Source organism: Bombina bombina, chromosome 3 (genome assembly GCF_027579735.1).
Source record: "Bombina bombina isolate aBomBom1 chromosome 3, aBomBom1.pri, whole genome shotgun sequence".
NCBI classification, from domain to species: Eukaryota; Metazoa; Chordata; class Amphibia; order Anura; family Bombinatoridae; genus Bombina; species Bombina bombina.
The window spans coordinates 1,144,044,411-1,144,066,450 of record NC_069501.1 but is presented as its reverse complement, the minus strand read 5'-3'; the positions used below and the strand labels follow the sequence as shown (position 1 = coordinate 1,144,066,450).

General features: G+C 40.1%; 1 protein-coding gene across 2 annotated transcripts in view; it reads left to right on the top strand.

The window, feature by feature from the left end:
• PARP4 (poly(ADP-ribose) polymerase family member 4) overlaps positions 1 to 22,040 on the top strand; it is a 516,705-nt gene that overhangs the window by 157,930 nt on the left and 336,735 nt on the right. For both annotated transcript variants that reach the window (XM_053708536.1, XM_053708535.1), the window contains exons 20-22: positions 5,516 to 5,597; positions 16,939 to 17,076; positions 19,409 to 19,589. In XM_053708536.1, coding sequence (XP_053564511.1) covers positions 5,516 to 5,597; positions 16,939 to 17,076; positions 19,409 to 19,589 — 401 coding nt within the window. The remainder of the gene's footprint in view (positions 1 to 5,515; positions 5,598 to 16,938; positions 17,077 to 19,408; positions 19,590 to 22,040) is intronic.

The window sequence follows — 22,040 nt, the reverse complement described above, 5'->3', positions numbered from 1 at the left end:
GAATTGTATCTATATTATTTTGGTCTTATGATTTTTTTTTTAAGCCCCATCCCTGCTCCTGCCCACCTGCTCCTAAATGCTGGGAGGTATTTTAGTTTTGTTATGTGCAGGACTAAGGGCTCGATTTATCTCTCACAAGAACTTGCTTGCTGTAATTTAACAAGCAGCGGTCACCAGACCGCCGCTTCCCTAACCTCTTCGCCACCTCTAAGGTGGTGAAATTCAATCTCTGCAGTCTAGTCCGACCAAGGAGATTGACAGCTCCTGCCCGCGTGTGATTGGCTGTGCACAGGCAGGGGGCGGGATTGCACGCAAGCGCAAAATTGGCTGTGCACGGGCAGGTGGCTGGATTGCACGCGAGCGCAAAATTGCGCTCGTGTGCAATGGTGATTATCTGCAGGTAATTTCGCCCCGCCACATTCGGGCTGAGACGTACAGGGGCGCGTATACGCGCTCCTGTCCGCCTCAGCTTTGATAAATCTAGGCCTAAGTGTTTTTTGTTACTCTCATGTTTTTATCCCTCTCTACAGTTGGGCTTCTTTATCTCTGCTTTAGGGAGCATATTATTGTGTAGGTTCAATTTTTAGCTCTCTTTTTCTCCCATCTTTTTCATTATTTAAATTATCGATTTGTTATTCCTTGGTGTTTGTTGCCATCCTGCGGCATTTTGATGTAATTACATCTTCTTATTTTTCATTAATCTGATCTCTGTGCTGCTTCTCCTGAAGGGACATGCCTCAGTTGCTGATCCTTTTTTAATAAGGATTTGTTGTGTCTGACATCGCGTAACATTCTTATGTTTATGAGTCAGGTTAATTTAGGATATTTTATCTTTCTTTCATATCCCTTATTTATGGGATTATATTCAATTGAATAATTTTCCTTTGCTGTACTCTAAAGTAGATATTGTATTGATATAGTGTTAGTTTCAGGTACTGTTTTCTGGGTGCTGACAGTGTCAGCAGCCTACAACCTCTCCTTCCTGTTGGCGCCTGATCGTGTCTATCTCGGAAACAAGCAGGGTCTGGCATGTTTAATACTGGAATATCTCTAGTTATCCTAGTGATTTTCAGGACACTTAATTGTTTTGCGTAGGGGAGTTTTTACTTTTTCTCTCATAAGAGAAGATTTCCAGCTCTGTCTGGTATAGCTCCTATTTATTCCTATATATTCCTTAAAATACATTGACACCTGTATATATCTTCTAACATCTTTAATAGGTTTATTTTTAAACCTTCCTAATTTGTCTTTGGTTGGGTTCATGCCCAGGTGAAGCACCTGCTTTCTCGTACAGTTTGTTCTGCTGGTGTCTTTTATTTTTTCATTTTTTTATATAAAGGTGATTTCGGCAATCTTAGATTTATATGTATATGTGTGTGTATGTACTGTATGTATTCCAAAAAAATAAATAAAAAAAATATATATATAGGCCCTCTTAAACTACGTCAAGTAGCTATCTTTTCTGGAAAGACTTGCCATTGTGGCATAGTGGATAGCTGTCTTGCTGTTGGGTTTCCATGCTGCATGCCCATATAATTAACTTATGAGTGATTGTCCATGTTCCTTTGTTGGAACATGGTCAAGGATTCTATCAAACCTTTTTTGTGGTTCCTAAGAGAATCGTTCCATTCTACCTTTAGTTCAGGAGGGTCAGTTTTTGACTACCATACACCGGATGAACTCGTAACTTCATGTTCCTATACACAGGGATCATCTCCTTTTCCTGCGGTTTCTTTTTCTAGACAAACGCTTTCTTTCAATTTGTTGCTTTTCCCTTCGTCCTTGCCACGGCTCCTCTGATCTTTTCAAAGGTTCTAGCCCTTTTGGTGGTGGTCAGATCTCAAGGGATTGTAGGGGTGCCATACCTGAACGATATATTAGTTCAGACGCCATATTTCTTTTAGCAAAATCCCTTACAGACTCTCTATCGCTCATCTACGTTTCCACGGGTGGAAAGTAAAACTGGAAAAGAGTTCCCTGGTACCACACACCAGGGTATGCTTTTTGGGAACGGTCATAGACTCTCTGTCCATGAAGAATTTTCTGACTGACGTCAGACAATCCAGACTCCTTGCTTCTTGTCTTTCTTTTCAGTCCTCCGTCCATTCCTCAGTGGCTCAGTGTATGGAAATATTTGGTCTAATGGTTGCTTCCATGGACATTATTCATTTTGCTCGTTTCCATCTGAGACCTCTACAGTTAAGAATGCTCAGACTATGGAATGGAGACCTCTCAGATCTTTCTCAGAGGATAGTTCTAGGCTCTCTAACAAAGAACCTATATCTTGGTGGATCTCCCAGGACCATCTGTCTCAGGGTACATGCTTTCTGATACCATCTTGGGAGATTGTGACCACAGGTGTCAACCTGTCAGGCTGGGGAGCAGTTTGGAGTTCTTAAAAGGCTCAGGGTCTTTGGACTTGAGAAGGGTCTTCTCTCCCAATAAACATTTAGAGTTGAGATCAATCTTCAATGCTCTAACAGCTTGGTCTCAAATAAGTTCGACCCGATTTATCAGATTCCGATTGGACATCTCCTTGGTGGAGTATATTGACCACCAGGGAGTAATTTGGAGTTCCTTAGCCATGAATCAGGTGACTCTCATTCTCCAGAGGGTGGAGTCTCACAAATGTCTTCTCACCGTCATCCACATCCCAGGGGTGGACTTCTGGGAAGCGAATTTTCTAAACAGACAGACTTTTTATCCAGGGGAGTGGGCTCTCCATCCGGAAGTATTCCAAAGATAACCCCAAGGTGGGGTTTTTTGGAGTTGGATCTGATGGCTTCTCATCTAAATGTCAAGCTTCCAGGGTACGGGTCTAGATCAAGAGATCCTCAAGTGGTTCTAATCTACACTCCAGCGGTTTCTTGGGACTTTGATCTAGCGTACCTGTTTTCTGCTGCTTGCCCTCCTTCCTCAAGTAATAGCTTGTATCAATCAGGAAGGGACATGAGTTATTCTAATAGCTCCTGCAGGATTTGGTTTGCGGATCTGGTTAAGATGTCATATTTTCCCCCTTAGAGGTTTCCTCTGAGAAAGGACCTTCTACAGGGTCCCTTCCTCCTCCCAAATCTAGATTATCTGAAGCTGACTGCTTGGAGATTGCACGCCTAGTTTTGGCTAGGCGTAGTTTTTTATGTGAAGGTCATTGATACCATGCTTCAGGCTCGTAAACCTGTTACTCATAAGATTTAACATAAGGTGTGGTATAAATACCTTTCTTAGTGCGAATCAAAGGACTTCTCTTGGATTTAGGTGCCAGATTTCCATTCAATAGTATGAGGAGGGAGTGGGATGGGGGAAATCAATGTTGGGCAAGGGATCTGGGAGGGGGAGGAGGATATTGGGAGGAGGCAGCTACACTTCAGAAACTTGAGAATTTGTACAAAAAATAAATAAAAACAATTTTATTTCAGCAAACTGTGCACTGGGAGACAGCTGCCAGTACCCAAGATGGCGGCAACTAGGTAGAGGGAGGAGGGTTAGAGAGCTGTTTGGGGTGGAGGGTCAGGGAGGTTGGGGGCTAAGGGGGGATCCAACACTGCAGCATAGCTATATTAAAAAAAAAGCATATTATTTTAGTACTGGTAGACTTTCTGCCAGTACTAAAGATGGTGGTGACAATTGTGAGGTGGGGAGGAAAGAGAGCTGTTTGAGGGGGGTCAGGGAGGGATCAGGGTGTGGGATATGTCAGGTGGGAGGCTGATCTCTACACTAAAGCTAAAATTAACCCTACAAGCTACCTAATAAAACCCCTTCACTGCTGGGCATAATACAAGTGTGGTGCGCAGCGGCATTTAGCTGCCTTCTAATTACCATAAAGCAGTGCCAAAGCCATATATGTCTGCTATTTCTGAACAAAGGATTCCAGAGAAGCTTTTTGTGTCATAGTTGCACAAGCTGTTTGTAAATAATTTCTGTGAGAAACCTAAAGTTTGTGAAAAAGTGAACAATTATTTTTTATTTGATCGCATTTGGTGGTGAAATGGTGGCATGAAATATACCAAAATGGGCCAAGATCAATACTTTTGGTTGTCTACTACACTACACTAAAGCTAAAATTAACCCTACAAGCTCCCTAATTAACTTCTTCACTGGTGGGCATAATACACGTGTGGTGTGCAGCAGCATTTAGCGGCCTTCTAATTACCATAAAGCAACGCCAAAGCCATATATGTCTGCTATTTCTGAACAAAGAGGATCCCAGAGAAGCATTTACAACCATTTGTGCCATAATTGCACAAGCTGTTTGTAAATAATTTCAGTGAGAAACCTAAAGTTTGTGAAAAAGTGAACAATTTTTTTTATTTGATTGCATTTGGTGGGGAAATGTGGGCATGAAATATACCAAAATGGGTCTAGATCAATACTTTGGGTTGTCTACTAAGAAAAAATATTACATATGAAGGGTTATTCAGGGATTCCTAACAGATCAGTGTTCCAATGTAACAATTGCTAATTTTGAAAAACAATTGTTTGGAAATAGCAAAGTGCTACTTGTACTTATTGCCCTATAACTTGCAAAAAAAGCAATGAACATGTAAATATTGGGTATTTCGAAACTCAGGACAAAATTTAGAAACTATTTAGCATGGGTGTTTTTGCTGGTTGTAGATGTGTAACAGATTTTGGGGGTCAAAGTTAGAAAAAATTTGTTTTTTTTTTCAATTTCTTCATCATATTTTATAAAAAAATTTTATAGTAAATTATAAGACATGATGAAAATAATCATATCTTTAGAAAGTCCATTTAATGGCGGGAAAATGATATATAATATGTGTGGGTACAGTAAATGAGTAAGAGGAAAATTACAGCTAAACACAAACACCGCAGATATGTAAAAATAGCCCTGGGTCCTGATTCAGATATGGAATGCAATTTTAAACAATTTTCCAATTCACTTTTATCATCATATTTGCTTTGTTCTCTTGGTATTCTTTGTTACAAGCTAAATCTAGGTAGGCTCATATGCTACTTTCTAAAAAAAAAAAAAAAGCTGCCCCTTATTTCAATACATTTGGCAGTTTTTTATATCTAAAGGGCATAAGTTTATGTGTGCCATACAGATAACATTGTGACCACGCCCATAGATTTACAAGTGAGAGGGCACTGATTGGCTAAATGCAAGTCTGTCAAAAGAACTGAAATAAGGGGGCAGTCTGCAAAGGCTTGGATACAAGGTAATCACAGAGGTAAAACGTGTATTAATATAAACTTGTTGGTTATGCAAAACAGTGGAATGGGTAATAAAAGGATTATCTATCTTTTTAAACAATAACAATTCTGAAGTAGACTGTCCCTTTAAGTTCCTGCTTTTCAACATAGGATATCAAGAAAACAAAGAAAACGTGATAATAGAATTAAATTGGAAAGTTGTTTTAAATTGTAAGCTCTGATTCATGCATTTTTATTTATGTTTTCCCTTTAAATAAGTCTTGGAGAGAACACTGACTTGATTACTCTATTTCTGTTTTCTTTGTGCTGATTTTTTTCCCCCCTGTATTCTATATTTCAGCTCTTTCTGTCTGGATATGTCCATTGAAATGCCCTATGAAATTGAATCTATCAGAAGTCACACACATGATATTAAAATAAAGGCAAGTAACTGGTTATTCAAGTTCAGAATTTGTTATATAAGAACAATTCAGTATATAGAGCACAGTTTAATGGATTATAGTACTCATTATTGAGTGCACTTATATTTAAATAGAATTGGTTTGTTAATACACAGGTACTGTATAAGAAAACATTCTAATAAAAAAACTATCACTATTTTAGTGAAAGTTTTTTACACTGTATTGGTGAGCAAAGCATATTTAGATACTCTGTGTGCACATTTTTTTTTTTTAAATCTCTTTTTATTAAAAGAATAACATGATTCAAATTCACATTTAGAATTACAATCAAAACAATCTATTATATGTGATGCGCAGGTCACTTAACATGTGTCTAGAGAAATACTGAAAAAAACAAAATTTATGCTTTCCTGATACATTTCTTTCTTTCCGGATATGGTGAGTCCACAGCGTCCTCAATTACTGTTGGCAATATCACTCCTGGCCAGCAGGAGGAGGCAAAGAGCACCACAGCAAAGCTGTTAAGTATCACTCCCCTTCCCACAAACCCTAGTCATTCGACCGAAGGAAAATGGAGAAAAGGAGTAACACAAGGTGTAGATTTGCCTGAGGGTTAGACAAAAAAACTGTCTTAAAATAAAGGGCGGGGCCGTGGACTCACCATATCCGGAAAGAAAGAAATGTATCAGGTAAGTATACATTTTGTTTTCTTTCCTAAGAGTCCACGGCATCCAATTACTGTTGGGAACCAATACCCAAGCTAAAGGACACGGAGGACTAGGGAGGGACAAGACAGGTATACCTAAATGGAAGGCACCACTGCTTGAAGAACTTTTCTCCCAAAAGAAGCCTCAGCCGAAGCAAAAGTATCAAATTTATAAAATTTGGAAGAAGTATACAGAGAGGACCAAGTTGCAGCCTTGCAAATCTGTTCCACAGAAGCTTCATTTTTGAAAGCCCAAGAAGAAGAGACAGCCCTAGTGGAATGAGCTGTGATTCTCTCAGGAGGCTGCTGTCCAGCAGTCTGATACGCCAAACAAATTATACTTCTCAACCAAAGAGAAAGAGAAGTAGCAGTAGCTTTCTGACCTTTACGTTTCACAGAAAAAACAAACAATGAAGAAGACTGGCAAAAATCTTTAGTCGGCTGCAAATAGAATTTAAGAGTACGCACAACATCCAGGTTGTGCAACAAACGTTCCTTATCAGAAGAAGGATTAGTACAGAGAGAAGGAACAACAATTTTCTGATTAATATTTCTATCCGAAACAGCCTTAGGAAGGAAACCAAACTTAGTACAAAGAACTGCCTTATCTGCATGAAAAAAAGAGATAAGGCGAATCGCACTGCAAAGCTGAGAGTTCCGAGACTCTCCGAGCAGAAGAAATAGCAGTAAGAAACAAAACCTTCCAAGATAACAACTTAATATCTATGGAATGTAGTGGCTCGAATGGAGCCTGATAAAAAACTTTAAGAACAAGGTTAAGGTTCCAAGGTGAAGCAATAGACTTAAACACAGGCCTGATTCTGACCAAGGCCTGACAAGAAGATTGCACATCTGGCACGTCCGCCAGACGCTTGTGCAGCAAAATAGATGAAGCAGAAATCTGACTCTTCAGAATACTGACAAACCCTTCTCCAGACCTTCCTGGAGAAAGGACAAAATCCTTGGAATCCTGACCCTACTTCAAGAGTAGCCCTTGGATTCACACCAATAAAGATATTTACTCCATATCTTATGGTAAATCTTTCTAGTAACAGGCTTACAAGCCTGAATCATGGTCTCAATGACCAAATCAGAAAATCCATGCTTAGACAGAACTAAGTGTTCAATCTCCAAGCAGTCAGCTTCAGAGAAATGAGATTTGGGTGATGGAAGGGACCCTGAAGTTCTAGGTCCTTCCTTAGAGAAAGTTTTCAAGGAGGAAGAGACAACATTTCCACTAAGTCTGCATACCAGATCCTGCGAGGCCACGCAGGAGCTATTAAAATCACTAATGCTCTCTCCTGCTTGATACGAGCAATGACTCGTGGAAGGAGAGCAAACGGAGGAAACAGGTATGCCAACCTGAAGTTTCAAGGAACTGCTAGAGCATCTATCAGGCAGGCCTGAGGATCCCTTGACCTTCAACCGTACCTTTTGAAGCTTGGCGTTCTGTCGACGCTATCAGATCCTACTCCAGTATCCCCCATTTGATGGTTAACCTGGAAAACAACTCTGGATGGATTTAACACTCCCTGGGATGAAAAGTCTGTCTGCTCAGGAAATCCACATCCCAGTTGTCCACTCCTGGACTGTGGATGGCAGACAGCAATTGTGAGCTTCCGCCCACTGAATGATCCGAGCCACCTCCTTCATGGCTAAGGAACTCTGAGTCCCTCCCTGGTGGTTGATGTAAGCCACTGAGGTTATGTTGTCTGACTGGAACCTGATAAACCGGGCTAAGGCCAGCTGAGGCCAAGCCATCAAGGCATTGAAAATTGATCTCAACTCCAATATGTTTATGTGGAGAGCAGATTCCTCCTGAGACCAAAGTCCCTGTTCAACGAGTACAGACTGCTACCCAACCAATCAGGCTGGTGTCCGTGGTTACAATCACTCAGGAAGGTATACGAAAACATGTCCCCTGAGACAAATGTTTCTGATACAGCCACCAAGGGAGAGAATCTCTTTTCGACTGATCTAGCACTATCTTCTGAGACAGATCCACATAATTCCTGTTCCATTGACTGAGCATGCATAACTGCAGAGCTCTCAAATGGATCCAAGAAAAGGGGACAATGTCAATGGAAGCAATCATCAGACCAATTATCTCCCTTACATTGGGCCACTGATGGTCAAACAGCAGACTGTAGAGAGAGGCAAGTGGAAAGAATCTTGTTTCTTCTGACTTCCGTCAGAAATATTTTCATTAATAGGGAATCGATAATGGTCCCTAAGAAAACCACCCTTGTAGCCGGAACAAGGGAACTCTTTTCCAAATTTACCTTCCATCCGTGGGAACGAAGAAAAGACAAAAAGATCTCTGTCTGAGATTTTGCTAGTTGAAAAGATGGCGCCTGCACCAGAGAATCATCCAGATAGGGCACCACAGCAATTCCCAGAGACTGAATCACTGCTAAAAGAGCCCCCAGAACCTTTGAGAAAATTCTGGGAGCTGTGGCAAGACTAAATGGAAGAGACACAAACTGAAAATGATTGTTCAGAAAGGCAAATCTCAGAAATGTGTGATGATCCCTGTGGATGGGAACATGAAGGTACACATCCTTCTGGTCTATGGTCATCATGAACTGACCCTCTTGCACAAAAGGAAGAATAGAACTGATAGTCTCCATCTTGAAGGAGGGTACTCTGAGAAATTTGTTTAGACACTTTAGATGAAGAATCGGTTGGAAAGTTCCCTCTTTTTTTGGGAACCACAAACAGATTGGAGTAGAACCCCAGATCCTGCTCCTGAACTGGAACAATCACTCCTAGGTAGGAAAGGTCCTGTACACATTTCAAGAACTCTTCTCTTTTTATTTGGTCTGCAGTAATCTTGAGAGGTGGAACCTGCCCCTGGGAGGAGAGGTCTTGAATTCTAACTTGTAACCCTGGGATACTATGTCCACGTCCCAAGGATCTGGGACATCTTGTATCCAGGCTTGAGAGAACTGAGAGAGTCTGCCCCCCACTTGATCCGATCTCGGATCGGGAGCCACCCCTTAATGCTGATTTAGACTCAGCTGCGGGCTTCTTAGATTGCTCTTGTTCCAAGACTGACTGGGTTTCCAAGAAGGTTTGGACTGATCCCGCTTGCAAGAGGTGGGGGAAGATTTGCCTCTGAAGTTACAAAAGGAACGAAAATTCTCTGACATCCCTTCGGTCTATTTTTCTTATCTTGTGGCAGAAAAACCATTTACTACCCATGATATCGGAAATAACTTCAGCCAAACCGGGTCCAAACAAGGTCTTCCCCTTGTATGGAATCGCTGAAATTTTAGACTTGGATGAAACATCCGCTGACCAAGATTTCAGCTATAATGCTCTACTCGCCAATACAGCAAAACCAGATATTTTGGCTCCTAACTTAATGACCTGCAAAGAGGCATCAGTAATAAAGGAATTGGCTAATTTAAGAGCCTTAATCCTATCCTGGATCTCCTCCAAAGGAGTCTCTGCTTGAAGAGACTCAATAAGAGTATCAATTAGCTGCAGCACTTGTCACAGTAGCAATACACACCGCAGGCTGCCATTGGAGACCTTGATGAATATACATCTTTTTCAAGTAAGCCTCAAGCTTCTTGTCCATTGGGTCCTTGAAAGAGCAACTATCTCTGAAGGAATAGTAGTTCTCTTAGCCAGAGTAGAAATTGCCCCTTCCACCTTGGGTACCATCTGCCACGACTCCTTAATGGAGTCAGCCAACGGAAACATCTGTTTAAAAACTGGGGAAGAGGAAAAGGGAATCCCCGGCTTCTCCCATTCCCGAGTAACAATTTCCATAGCACGGTCCGGCACAGGAAACACCTCCACAGAGAAGGAAACATCAAAGTATCCAGTGGTGGCTGGTGAATTTTGAAGATGGTGGGGTGCTTGGCCCCGCCCCTGACCCCACCCCTTGAAATAAATCCCGCCCCTCAAATGGCTCCATATATTTGAACCGGTATACACCAGGGAACCAGGGAATTAACTAGGTTTCCATAATATTCATATTCCTGATAAGAATTTGTCATACATATTTCCAGTGAATTTTATTTTACATTTGATCTATATCTATATGACCAGAAGTGCTTAACCACTAAGCAGTGAGAGAGTTGCAATGCATTCATTGCAAACACCTATGCTTCCAGGACAGATCTGAATGCAGCAGGAATTACAGTAAATACCCATAAATATGAATGACATTTTTTCATATTGCAAAATACATTTCTTGACCATGTTGCACATTTTTAAACACACAGTGACATCACCTATTTCTTTCTCCTTGTTATTTTGATAAGCACATGTCATGTGCTAAGTGTGTAACTGAGTTCGGATGTATGTAAGAATTAAAACTTAGCGCCATCATTGTCTGCTGCACACCGGGGTGTTTGTATTCTTTGTAGTCTTTAATACAAACACTCCTGTGTGCAGCAGACGATGATGGCGCTAAGTTTTAATTCTTACACACATCCGATCTCAGTTATACACTTGCCAGCCCCCGGACACGAAGGAACGTAGGGGGAGGGGGCTTTTGACCCATGGGAGGAGTAGTCCCATATTTGCTGGAGTGGGGTGGGTTACAGAAGGCCATATAAGGAAGTGGTGAGACGGCCATCTTCAGAAAATGATTTCAAGGCAGCAAGAAGTTTTTCCCTCCCTCCCATTGTTTAACATTTTTTTTTTTTTAATATCATTATATGGAGATATTATTTCATCTATACTGTACTATGGGAGTGCAAATATTTCAATCTCTGTCATAACAAAGAGAGTCACATCGCTGTTGGCGGCACCATCCCTTCTGTTATATAGAATATAGGGACCTAATAGGGTACTTTTATATCCTATGAACCCAGCTGTAAATGATTTCTGAACTGTTGGTAACCGCCTTTTAGCTCAGAGGATTTTGTAAGTATTTTCACAGTTAGACAGCGCTAGTTCATGTGGTCATATAAATAACATTGTGATCACTCCCGTGGAGTTATTTGGGAGTCTGCACTGATTGGTAAACTGCATGTCTGGCAAGGCACTATGATCAGGGTGCAGACTGCAGAGGCTTGGATATAAGGTAATCAGAGGTAACATTTTAATATAACTGTGTTGGTTCTGCAAACATGGGGAACAAGTAAGGGATTATCTAGTTTTTGGAATGCTGAAAATTTCGGTGTAGTCTGTCCCTTTAAGTCTTTTTCATGTTTGTTGCCTATGGGGGACTTAATCATGTGTATATGATGTCATATACATATATTTCTAGAATTTTAGTATCTAATATGTACATTGGATATGTGGGCCATGCAATCATGTCTGGTTGGAAAATTATCCTTCTCGAAGGTTTTCCAATTTTCTTCATCTGAAGGATTTATGTCATATGGAGGATATTCTTTTATCTATACTGAGTATGGGTGTGCAATTGTTACTATCTCTTTCATAACAATGGGAGTCACAGCGCTGTTGGTAGCACCATCCCTTATGTTGTGGAGTATTTAGTGACCCTAATAGGGTTAATACGGGGAGTCACAGTGCTGTCGGCAGCACCATCCCTTATGTTGTGTAGTATTTAGTGACCCTGATAGGGTACGGTTATATCATATGAGCCCAGCGGTCTGTAGATCGCCTTCCTCAGAGCATACTGCAGCGGTGAAACTTTGGGAGGGCCATCTACCCCTTTTGATATCTATAAATGTTACCTTGTATACGGTCTAGCTTTATAGCGCTGCAATACTCTGTTGGTGCTTTGCATATTCCTGGTGATGTTGATAATATTAAATTGGATATATAGATATGGGTATATATAGATATGTATGTGTGTGTGATTATTTTTATCCCCCTCTTTTGGGGGGGTCCTCATATCTGGCATTGCAACTGTATGATTTTGCTGTTTTTGAGATCGCTAATTTGATTGTTGTATTCTCTCTGGTGGGGAGATTTCCGGGTCTGTGTCCGATCCTATTGGGGGTATTTTCCATACTTTTTGTCTCGAAGGGACAATTTACTCAATGTGTTACAAGTGTTTCCATTACCCTTATATCGGCGGATGTAAAGGGGTATTTTCCCTGTGGTATCCCCACCCATCCTTAAAGTTTTTGGCATCAAGGACAAGCTGTGTTAACATAGCTTGTAGTTGACATTGCTCTTACAGTGGGATATGGAAGAGATAAGGTTATAAAATGTTAATTTCACATTGTTCTTTACTAGTGTTGGTTATTTGTTTATGGGCAGTTATAAGATAAAGAAGCATGTATATGTACACAATGGGATACAGTAATGGGTTCTGATTATACCTACAAGCTCAACCCGTTTTGTTAGGTTGTGCCTTTAATACATGGAATCAGCTGGTTCATGTACATAAATAAGCCCTAAAGGAGCGAATTTATTACTTTTATTCTGTACGTTTTATTTTGTTTGCCTGGCCGGCCAATACCCTTGCCTGTTTATGCATCGGGGATAATTTGCTAGAATGGCTGAGGATTGTGGGGGTACCTAGCATTTCTAAGTCGGAAGACTTGCCGTCAGTGATTATTTTCTTAATGTTACTATTGTGTCTGTGGTAATGGAGTGCAGAGCATTGGGATTAAAGGTGGTCTTGCAGAAGGAAATAAGGACCTCCAGGGAGTCTGCTAGAGTCACGCTCAGGACTTTGCAATTTTGCAGGGAAAACTAAATTTTCCTGCAGCATTATCTATGGCGGGAGAATTTGCAGTTTTAGCATTGGTAGCGGCCGAGGTGAAGCAGCCCCATCATTTTGTTATTCTTTAAGGGTGCCAAACAGTGACCTTGTTTGGGTGTTTTATATTTATTTTAGTGGGTCTGCCATGATTCATGTGCCAAGATTTCTTGGTAGGTATGGGGACTGACCGGCTGGTGCGGTTGCTTAGTGTGCGCCTCACTGACCAGCAAAAACGGGAGGAGGTGGAATGGGTAATGCCTTAGTTTCTTGAGCTATTACAGTGCTGGTGGCCGTGTTTGTGTGGGCAGATTTATTTGGAAACGGGTTGGGGTTGTCCACGCTGACAACATGGAGGGGTGTCAGTAGTTGGCATATTATCTGCCCCCTCCCACCCCTAATCCCATGGTCATGGAATTGTTGAGGGCAATTGGGTTGCATTGCATGTTTCCATGAGTTGGTGGGAGCGATGCACATTTCTGCAATTCATAATTCACTGGCCAATGCCTTAAGTGTTTTTTCAATGACATTACTCCTGAGATTTCGCGCCATGGGCAAACAGTGGGGAGAGCATTCCCGGTGTGGAGGGGGTATCTTGGTACGGATGACCAGCCCACTTGGTGAGGTCTTCCATAGCGCGGACACAGGGTCTGCCTGTGCAAAAGTTGAGTGGAATGGGAAGGATTGATTTCAGTTAGGGGCATTAGAGATGGCGCAATGCATGTGTTGTGATTTTGCTTAAGAGTTGTGGAGGATGGTACTCCTGTGGGTGGTCTTTCGTAATATATGGCCCCATGTGGGGCTGGGTTATAGGGAGGTGATTTTCACGGTATCAAAAATGTCCATTTGCCTGGAGGATTTGGGCAGCCTCTGAAGCTGCTGTAGGGGGTTTGATGGCTTTATTAAAGGTGCAGGTAGGTTGAGGTTCTTCAAGTCATCTGTGTTGGGGGTGTCTGAAATTTGGGTGTTCAATTTGACAAGGATATTGGATGGTTTGGAGTACGGGGCCCCCAGATTGGCTTGCATGTTGCAGCTAGTGGTGTATTATGCTGAACTGTTCCGATCTTGGGGGTACTAGTGGTCCGGGGCGAGGTAATGTTTGGGTTTTCTTGCCCCAGAGGAGCCTGTTGAATAAGATTAAGGAGGTTTGGAGAGGTTTTGTGGGCTTGCCAGGGTTTAACGGTAGTATGGTCTGCCGTGGTTATGAGTTTGGTTGGGCCATGGTTACGAGATTGGTTGGAGGGTGGCATGGCTCCATTGTGAAATTAACAGGGGGAAGTAGGTGAACAAGCTGGTTGCAGTCTTATGCGTGGAATACAATGTGTGGTGGGGCATCAGTGATTGGAGGATGCGAGTAATGGTGAATTTTATTTGCAGGTTGGTGTACACCTTAATGTTTTAGGTTTAAGGTGGTTTCTCTTGGGGCTCCAAGAGATTTTGGTATCTATGGCGTGAGGGGTGGCGGGCTGGTCTGCCTGGCAGTCAGTCCAGTCTTTGGCGGGTGCTAGTTCCCTCACTTCTGCAATTGGACTATGGCCATAAGTGAATGGGTTAATCTCCCCACGGGGTGGGAGAGCAGGTTAAGTAGCTTCTTGGACATGGGGTTCCTTGGAGCTTGGTGGTTTTTAAAGAATTAACGGACTTATTTAAGTCCAGGTGAATTTATACACGGCCTGGTCAACAAGAAAAGGGAGCTTAATGAATTAAGTTTGGGAGCTAGCATCTTCAGAGTTAATGGATTTTATATGGTTCAAAGATTTATTGATTTGGTGTTTTAAATTTGGTATTTAATAAACAGGCTGTGGCCAGTATTTTACCAAGCAACACGTGTCTGTGTATTCTTTAATTGTTGGATGAGTTAAGGTAATTTAAGTTTATTAAAAGGGGACGGCAATCGACGACTCGGGGGGTCATAGCACATATGCAGTAGATTCTCTCTCCCACAGGGAGCTCTGCTTACAACCAGCGCTGGAAACACTCCATATAAAGATCCCTCGTCACTGGCAATGAGCTCAGTCAGTCCTAACTTACTTGTCCCTGACCGCTGCCATGCTGGTGCTGCAATGCTGTGCATTATCTAACTAAGTACATTGGAGTAGGAGGAGCTGACCCGTTGCAGAGACAGGGAGGGGTCTGGGCATATTCCGGTAATGGACAGTTTAATTATAGGCTGCCTAATTAATTTAACTGTCTGTTACCAGAATATGCCCAGACTTCTCCTTGTCTCTGCAACGGGTCAGCTCCAACTCCAATGTACTTAGATAATGCACAGCATTTTATCACCAGCATGGCAGGGGACAAGTAAGTTAGTACTGATGGATGATCTCATCGGCAGTGGGGAGGGATTTTTATATGGAGAGTGTTTCCAGTGACCGCTACGTGGAACAAAATGCCTGACTCATTTAATTCAATGGATGGACAAATAGGGATCCCCAGCACTAAATGAGGAGTCTTGCACTTATCTTACCGCTCTGCCCGGTGCTTTCCTCGCCCACGTGGAGGTGTCAAGGTTACTTAAGTGTGAAGTGATAGCAAAAATCGGAAGTCCCTTACAATCGCGCGTGCTTCTTAATTGCCTTTTATAGATGGGTGACGTCCTCTGTGTAAATCCGCCCCCCATACAGTATCATCCAATGGGTGTTTGAGACTCCTTTTTTAAAAAAATTGGACGTCTATGCTTAAATGTCCGTCATAGAAATAAAAGGGCTGGCATAATTTACATATCAAGGGGAGACTCTGCACATGTGTAAAGGGACTCTAAAACGGGGCAGATTCCAAAAATGCCCAACCTTTAAATATCAATGCTTTTAGCCTCTTATTTTTTTTTTATTATATTAAAATGGCAAGATATTTTTTACCACCCACCACAAAAAAATTTTATTAAACAACTATGCCACCAACTTTGCATATGCCACCAACTTTGCAATGTAATTTATATATATATATATATATATATATATATATATATATATATATATATAAACTTTTTTTTATTTTTTTTTAATAAACTTTTTATTCTATTTTTCCCTCCCAAAAAATTGTGGGGGGGGGGGCACTGCCCCACGTGCCCTAATGGAGGAGCCTCCACTGATCACAATGTATACTTGCCAGCATAAAATGTGAATACATTTATATATTTAGATATGAGTAAATCAATACAACATTTTTGCATAGGAAACTAGCACATCCTGGCACGTTCCCCGCTTGCTTTTCGCCAGTAAAACTCCATGTACATAGTTACAAATGCACAAGAGGATTCTGGGTAAGATATGCAAATTAGATATGCAAAGCCATTTTTCTTGCCATTCCCTCAGAAATTACTACAATTTGGCATTCCTATAGATATGATGATCACAATGTATACTTGCCAGCATAAAATGTCAATAAATTCATATATTTAGATATGAGTAAATCAATACAACATTTTTACATAGGAAACTAGCACATAGATATGAGTATAAATATTATCTTAGTGAATCCTTATTTGTAAGTGAATATCCAATTTCCCCAGATTTCCATTTGGCCATTTTGGTTTTTGTCTTGCATGTTTAAATTGTTTTGCAAAATGGCAGCACGTTTTTATGCAATTTATAGGTTCTTCGCCATATATAAAATTATCCTAGTTCAAATGTTTCTTACCTGTTTTTTTTTCCATACTCTTCAAAATACAAATTAAGACTTTAAGATATTTAAATATTACATTTAAAAGATTGAGAGATCAAATTAACTTCAGTTTGGACTATAATTCAAATTACATTCTATTCACAAAACTCTCTCCCAACCTGGGGTAATGCTTTCTCTTTGGTTCATTATAGCTGGGCAGCCATTTAAGTTTTAGCATGTCAGCTCCACTGGAAATCAAGCAAATTCGCAATGTCCATTAATATTTATTATTAATTAATCCTATTATTAGTTGTTCTGCTTGTTCTAAATGAATTAATCTCTTATTTCTAATTCAGTAAAGAATATCTGTTAGTTGAATTCAGTTATAATAGCCAATATTTTTTTGTGTGTAGAAAACGGATTGCAAAGCCGTGATACAAACTGAGAATGAAAGTTCTTTAGATGACAGTGGTTTTCATCTGGCGATTTATATGAAAGACATGTACCTTCCAAGAATGTGGGTTGAAAAGCACCCTGATCACGACAGTGAGGTAATGCACTGCCATAAAACATTTATTCATTTATTTTTTGCATTTTTACAGTTTGTTATGAAGTTGAAATATATTATTTAGAGTGTAAAATAAAAACAAATGGATTTATAGCACTATTGACTTCACCATCCAGTTCATGCTAAAGATCTGATTGTCTCTGGAGAGAGATTACACAATTTGTTTTGTGCCTGTATTATTATATTGCAATGTAAGTGCCTCTGCTTCACATCTAGAATAATGCATAGTAAGATAAACTTCTCTCAAGGTAGAATCTGCTTTCTATAACTATTTCAGGGATGTTGCATTTCTTACCAAAGCTTCTTAGAATATCTTGACATACCAGAGAACTTCAGAAAATCAAGCCCTCAGTGTGAAGAGATTTTTTTTTGTTTGGTAGAATATTTTTTGAAACAAATTCACACAAAACCCACTAATCATTTTTGAAAAGAATGTCATATTGTAGAGTTTCCACTAGTTTTAGAACAAACTTATGAGGATCATCATCATTATCAACTGCCAATCCTTTTAATCAACTCCATTGCTGTAAATACTGTGCTGCCTACTATAGGCCATTATTTTACCCACTTAAAAAGAGTGACTTTTTAATGTAAACATTTCTCCCTTTTTAATGTGTTGTCCTTTTAACAATGCCTGAATCTAGTTCAAGGCAATGCAGTTTATGGATTAGATAGGACAGTCTGGGATGCTTTCTTATATAAGCTGCATCTACTGTTCCACGCTAGTGTCTAACCGAAGTTCACTGGTTTTCAAACCTCTCCTCAAGCCTCCCTAACAGGCCAGATTTTCTGGATTACCTTGGGAGAGAGCAGGTAAAATAACCTGGTTTACTAATCAGATGATTATTTCACCTGTGCTCTAGTTCAGATATCCTAAAAATCTGGCCTGTTAGGGAGGTCTGAGGACGGTTTGAAAACCAGTGCCTTAGTTAAAGTAAAAAATGTATTCAGGCAACCATCTGATAAGTTTTTACTATTTTTTAAAGCAGCTGCAGGAAAACCCTTTGAAATCAGTTGGACTTTCTCTCTAACTCACCACTGGTAGATTGATTTCTGCTTTTCTATTGCCAATACTATTGACTTTTTCAGTATAGGTGGTGATTTCAACAGGCAAAAGCAGCTTTTTAAATGATAATGGTACTGAATCATTTTGAAAACAAGTTATACTCTCACTGATAACTCATTAGTTTGGATTTGATATATGTTTCTGTTAAAAAACAAAAACAAAAAAAGCCTGGTACCCTCTCCTTGTTCATTAAGAAAGCTCACATAATTGTAGTTGTGGTTAGGGTTAAATATGATTGTGGGTCTTGCTCGTCCATTATAACCAAAAACTGTGGGGTAATAACTGAGGTAAGAGTAAATTATGATTGTATGGTCTGCGTCAGTTATTGTAAATAATGATTGGGGAGTTGTAGCAAACAGAGTTAATTTTATTGGGGATGTTTTATCAGCTCAGTTAGGGTTAAATAGTGTTGGAGGGCTCTGGAAAGCATGGTAAGGATATTTTGCTGTGATGAAGTTTGCGGTTAGGTTTCTTGCATTGGCAGGGTCAGGTGAGCAGCTCTTTGGATTAAAGTGTGTGGAGGAGCTGTAATGGTGACGTTAAGGGCTGAAATGTAGTGGGGTTCATGTAATATGGGTACTGGTATTACTGCTACTGTAGACAGAATCTCTGTAATGGCTTATCATGGCAGCAGCCTTTAAGAACTATTATTAGTTACCAAACACAGTGCTGTTTCACTAAATAATAGTCGGTTGAGTATAATTCTAAAGAATTCCCACACATGCTTTTATTGCCCTTTCGTGATGGATGGCATTGTATGGGCTCGATGTGACAATGGATGACTGAATAAAATTTAAGTTTTATATACAGCTCCTCGGACTCAAATTATATATTTTTGAGTATGATTCTGTCATGAAAATTGAGCCACTAGGAGAAATGTGCTCCTTCTGCTAGATTTTCTTCCATACTGGCTCCATTATAGTAACTTGGTCAGAAATCTTTTGAAACATTACATTTTCTGTTCTGTTACAGTATCCTCGAGTCGCTGAGAATGAAGATGCACCTAGATTGAGACTGATCTCTACAAATTATGTGTCACCCCACTGAGCAGCTTTATTTGTTTTGTACAGCTAGGCCATGGTTTAGTAAATCTTCTTTTGGTCTTAATATAGGTATTAAACTGTATGTCTCACATGGAACTCTCACAATTACTATCTAGGAGAGTATCTCTTTGTTTTATTGTAAAATACTGTATATTTGGTTTACTTTAGTCAGTCATTGACTTGATCATATCACTGTTACTTTATAGGCATGCATGCTGGTATTTCAGCCTCAGTTTCAAAGCACAGAAGAATCTGGAGAGGTAACAATCTGCCTGGATTGCTCAAATTCTATGGCCTCTTCATTCCAAGATGCTAAACTTCTTGCATTACATGCTGTCAATGCTCTGTTTTTGACCCACAAGATAAACCTCATTGTATTTGGTACAAGTAAGTATATATTTAGAGTTTCTTATGTGCATATGATAATACTAAAACCGTGAAGAACCAGCTTCTATTTTAGGTGTAATAGGGTAACACATTGTCAGAGCTCCCTGGTGTCCTGTATTTTCCAGGATGGTGCTGCATTGAGAGCTCTGCCCTGCTGTTCTCCCTGCCACCCTCTCTTCCATATAATTTTTACATTTTCAGAAAGTCAAACTGCGGGCCATTCAGCCATGAACCTGCTCCGACTCAATTGCACTCAATTGCCCAGCATCACACACTAGGACTGCACCCAGGTTGCACTAACTCTGCACCCATATTCCTGTTTTCTGATACTTGCAGGGAAATCTTGGGATTTTGCTAGTAGGCTTGTGCATTTTGATCCTCCGGTAGGATCCAATTGCAGAAGTGCTATTCAGCTCTTTTCAGAGCCGGATTGATTCCTGGTGCAAAATCACCATGTTAAGATCTGAATCTGCACAGATCTTAATGTTGGGGATCTTGCACAGAATGAATCCAGCTCCTAAAAGAGCAGGATATCTCTAACTTCTGCATTGGGATCCCAATGAAGGATCTAAATGCACAAGCTATTGGGTGGTATGTGTGCTAGTGTAACTGGATCTAAGGATGCAATGCACTGATCCAGCAACACATTGTTGTGCAGGTGGTACATTTTGTAATACTATTTTTAAGAATGTGTTACTGTCTCAGTTGTTAACTTGGCAAATAGTGTCTGTCCCACACACTTGTATTATATTTTATTGTATTATATGGACGCTACTGTGGATTATAGAAAATCTATCTGTGTACAGTGTACCCCAGTCATCCACCCCTGATAAAGGGAATAGATCTACAGATTTTAGCTTATTTAATTTGGGGGCAGTATGAGATTCTGTTTTATTGTTTTGTTGTAAATCTCAGTTTTAAACAGAATGTCCCATTAAATACTACTTTATAAAAAAATACATAAAAATGAATCTTTCAGAAAAGAAAGTTAGTCATTTTGCTAACAAAATTTGCATGGTTTTGCTTTTACAAAGCAATTCAGAGCTACACCTCTTGAACTCCCATGCAAGTGTGACTACCTGATCTTCTTAATTGTGGCCACTGAGATGTAAATGAGCTCTGACTAAATATCATGTAACCCAGAGCATACCTTAAAAGAACATGAAACCCAAAATTATTCTTTCATGATTTAGACAGGGCATGCAATTTTAATCAACTTTCCAAATTACTATTTTTTTTTTTTTTTAATATTCATCTTTATTTATTTTGTAAAAATATAACAATAAAAGACAATAAAAGATATAGAAAAGAAACCATTTTTACATTTCACCATTCAATATAACATACAGGTAGCAACAAGTGACATGATACGTAGGGAAAAGCATCCCCCCCAAATGTCCCGTTTGTTTCCTTATTCCTTCACATATGTGCTATGGGTACTGAGAGTTCTAATTGAAAAGGAAAAGATTGAACAGACTAATCATGCCCTCAGGATGTTTTAATTATTGGGCATCCGGGAGTGGGACTCCCCCCACGAACTGCTCATAGTTGAAATTGCAATTGGCTACCCGCCCGCAATGGGCCTTACTTACACGAGGTAGAAATGGTAAGAAAAGAAAGAAAGATAGATTAGATTAAGTCACCAACTGTACCCACCACTGACTGTTTTGATTACAAGTTAGGTATTTGTGCAGAGGGCAAGAGAGAATTTAATGTGTACATATCCCTTTATCTAAATCAAAAGTTATGTACCTGCATATATATTAGATTCCCAGAGGAAGACCATGTCTTGGAATAGTGAAAGTTGGCCTAATTTAAGGTAGTAAAACCTCTCGAGCAGGAGATTTTTATTGACTAAATCTTTCCATTCTGAAATCGAGGGTATGCGAGTGGATTTCCACAATTTTGGGATCAGCTGATTGGCTGAGTTGAGCAGAATCTGAAACAAATGTTTTCTTATTTTGCAGGAAATGGGGGGGGGATGGCTCAGCATTATTATATCTGGGGATGGTGAGATATCTGTATTCAAGGTTTTATTAATGTTCTTAAAGACCCCGGACCAAAATGTTTTAATATTTCTACATTCCCACCATATGTGTGAGATGTGTCCTTCATGTCCGCAGCCCCTCCAGCACATCCCTGAGGATTTCTTGAAGATATATTTAATTCTAGCTGGGGTTAGGTACCACCTCATCATTATTTTAATGTTGGTCTCTTTTGCTTGCGCCGAGTGGCCTGAGTGAGTTAAGTTCGCAAATCTGCGAGCCCAAACTTTCAAGGATGTGTTAGTATTATGCTCTTTATCCCATCTTTTGGTGTATGTAGGAGGGTGAGGGAATGTATTTGATAGTACGATTTTATAAAGTTTGGAGATCGTCCTTTTTGTGGGGTCTCTGGTTATGCATAATTGCTCAAAGGGTGTAAGAGGGCGAGTCAGATCTTTTTTGTATT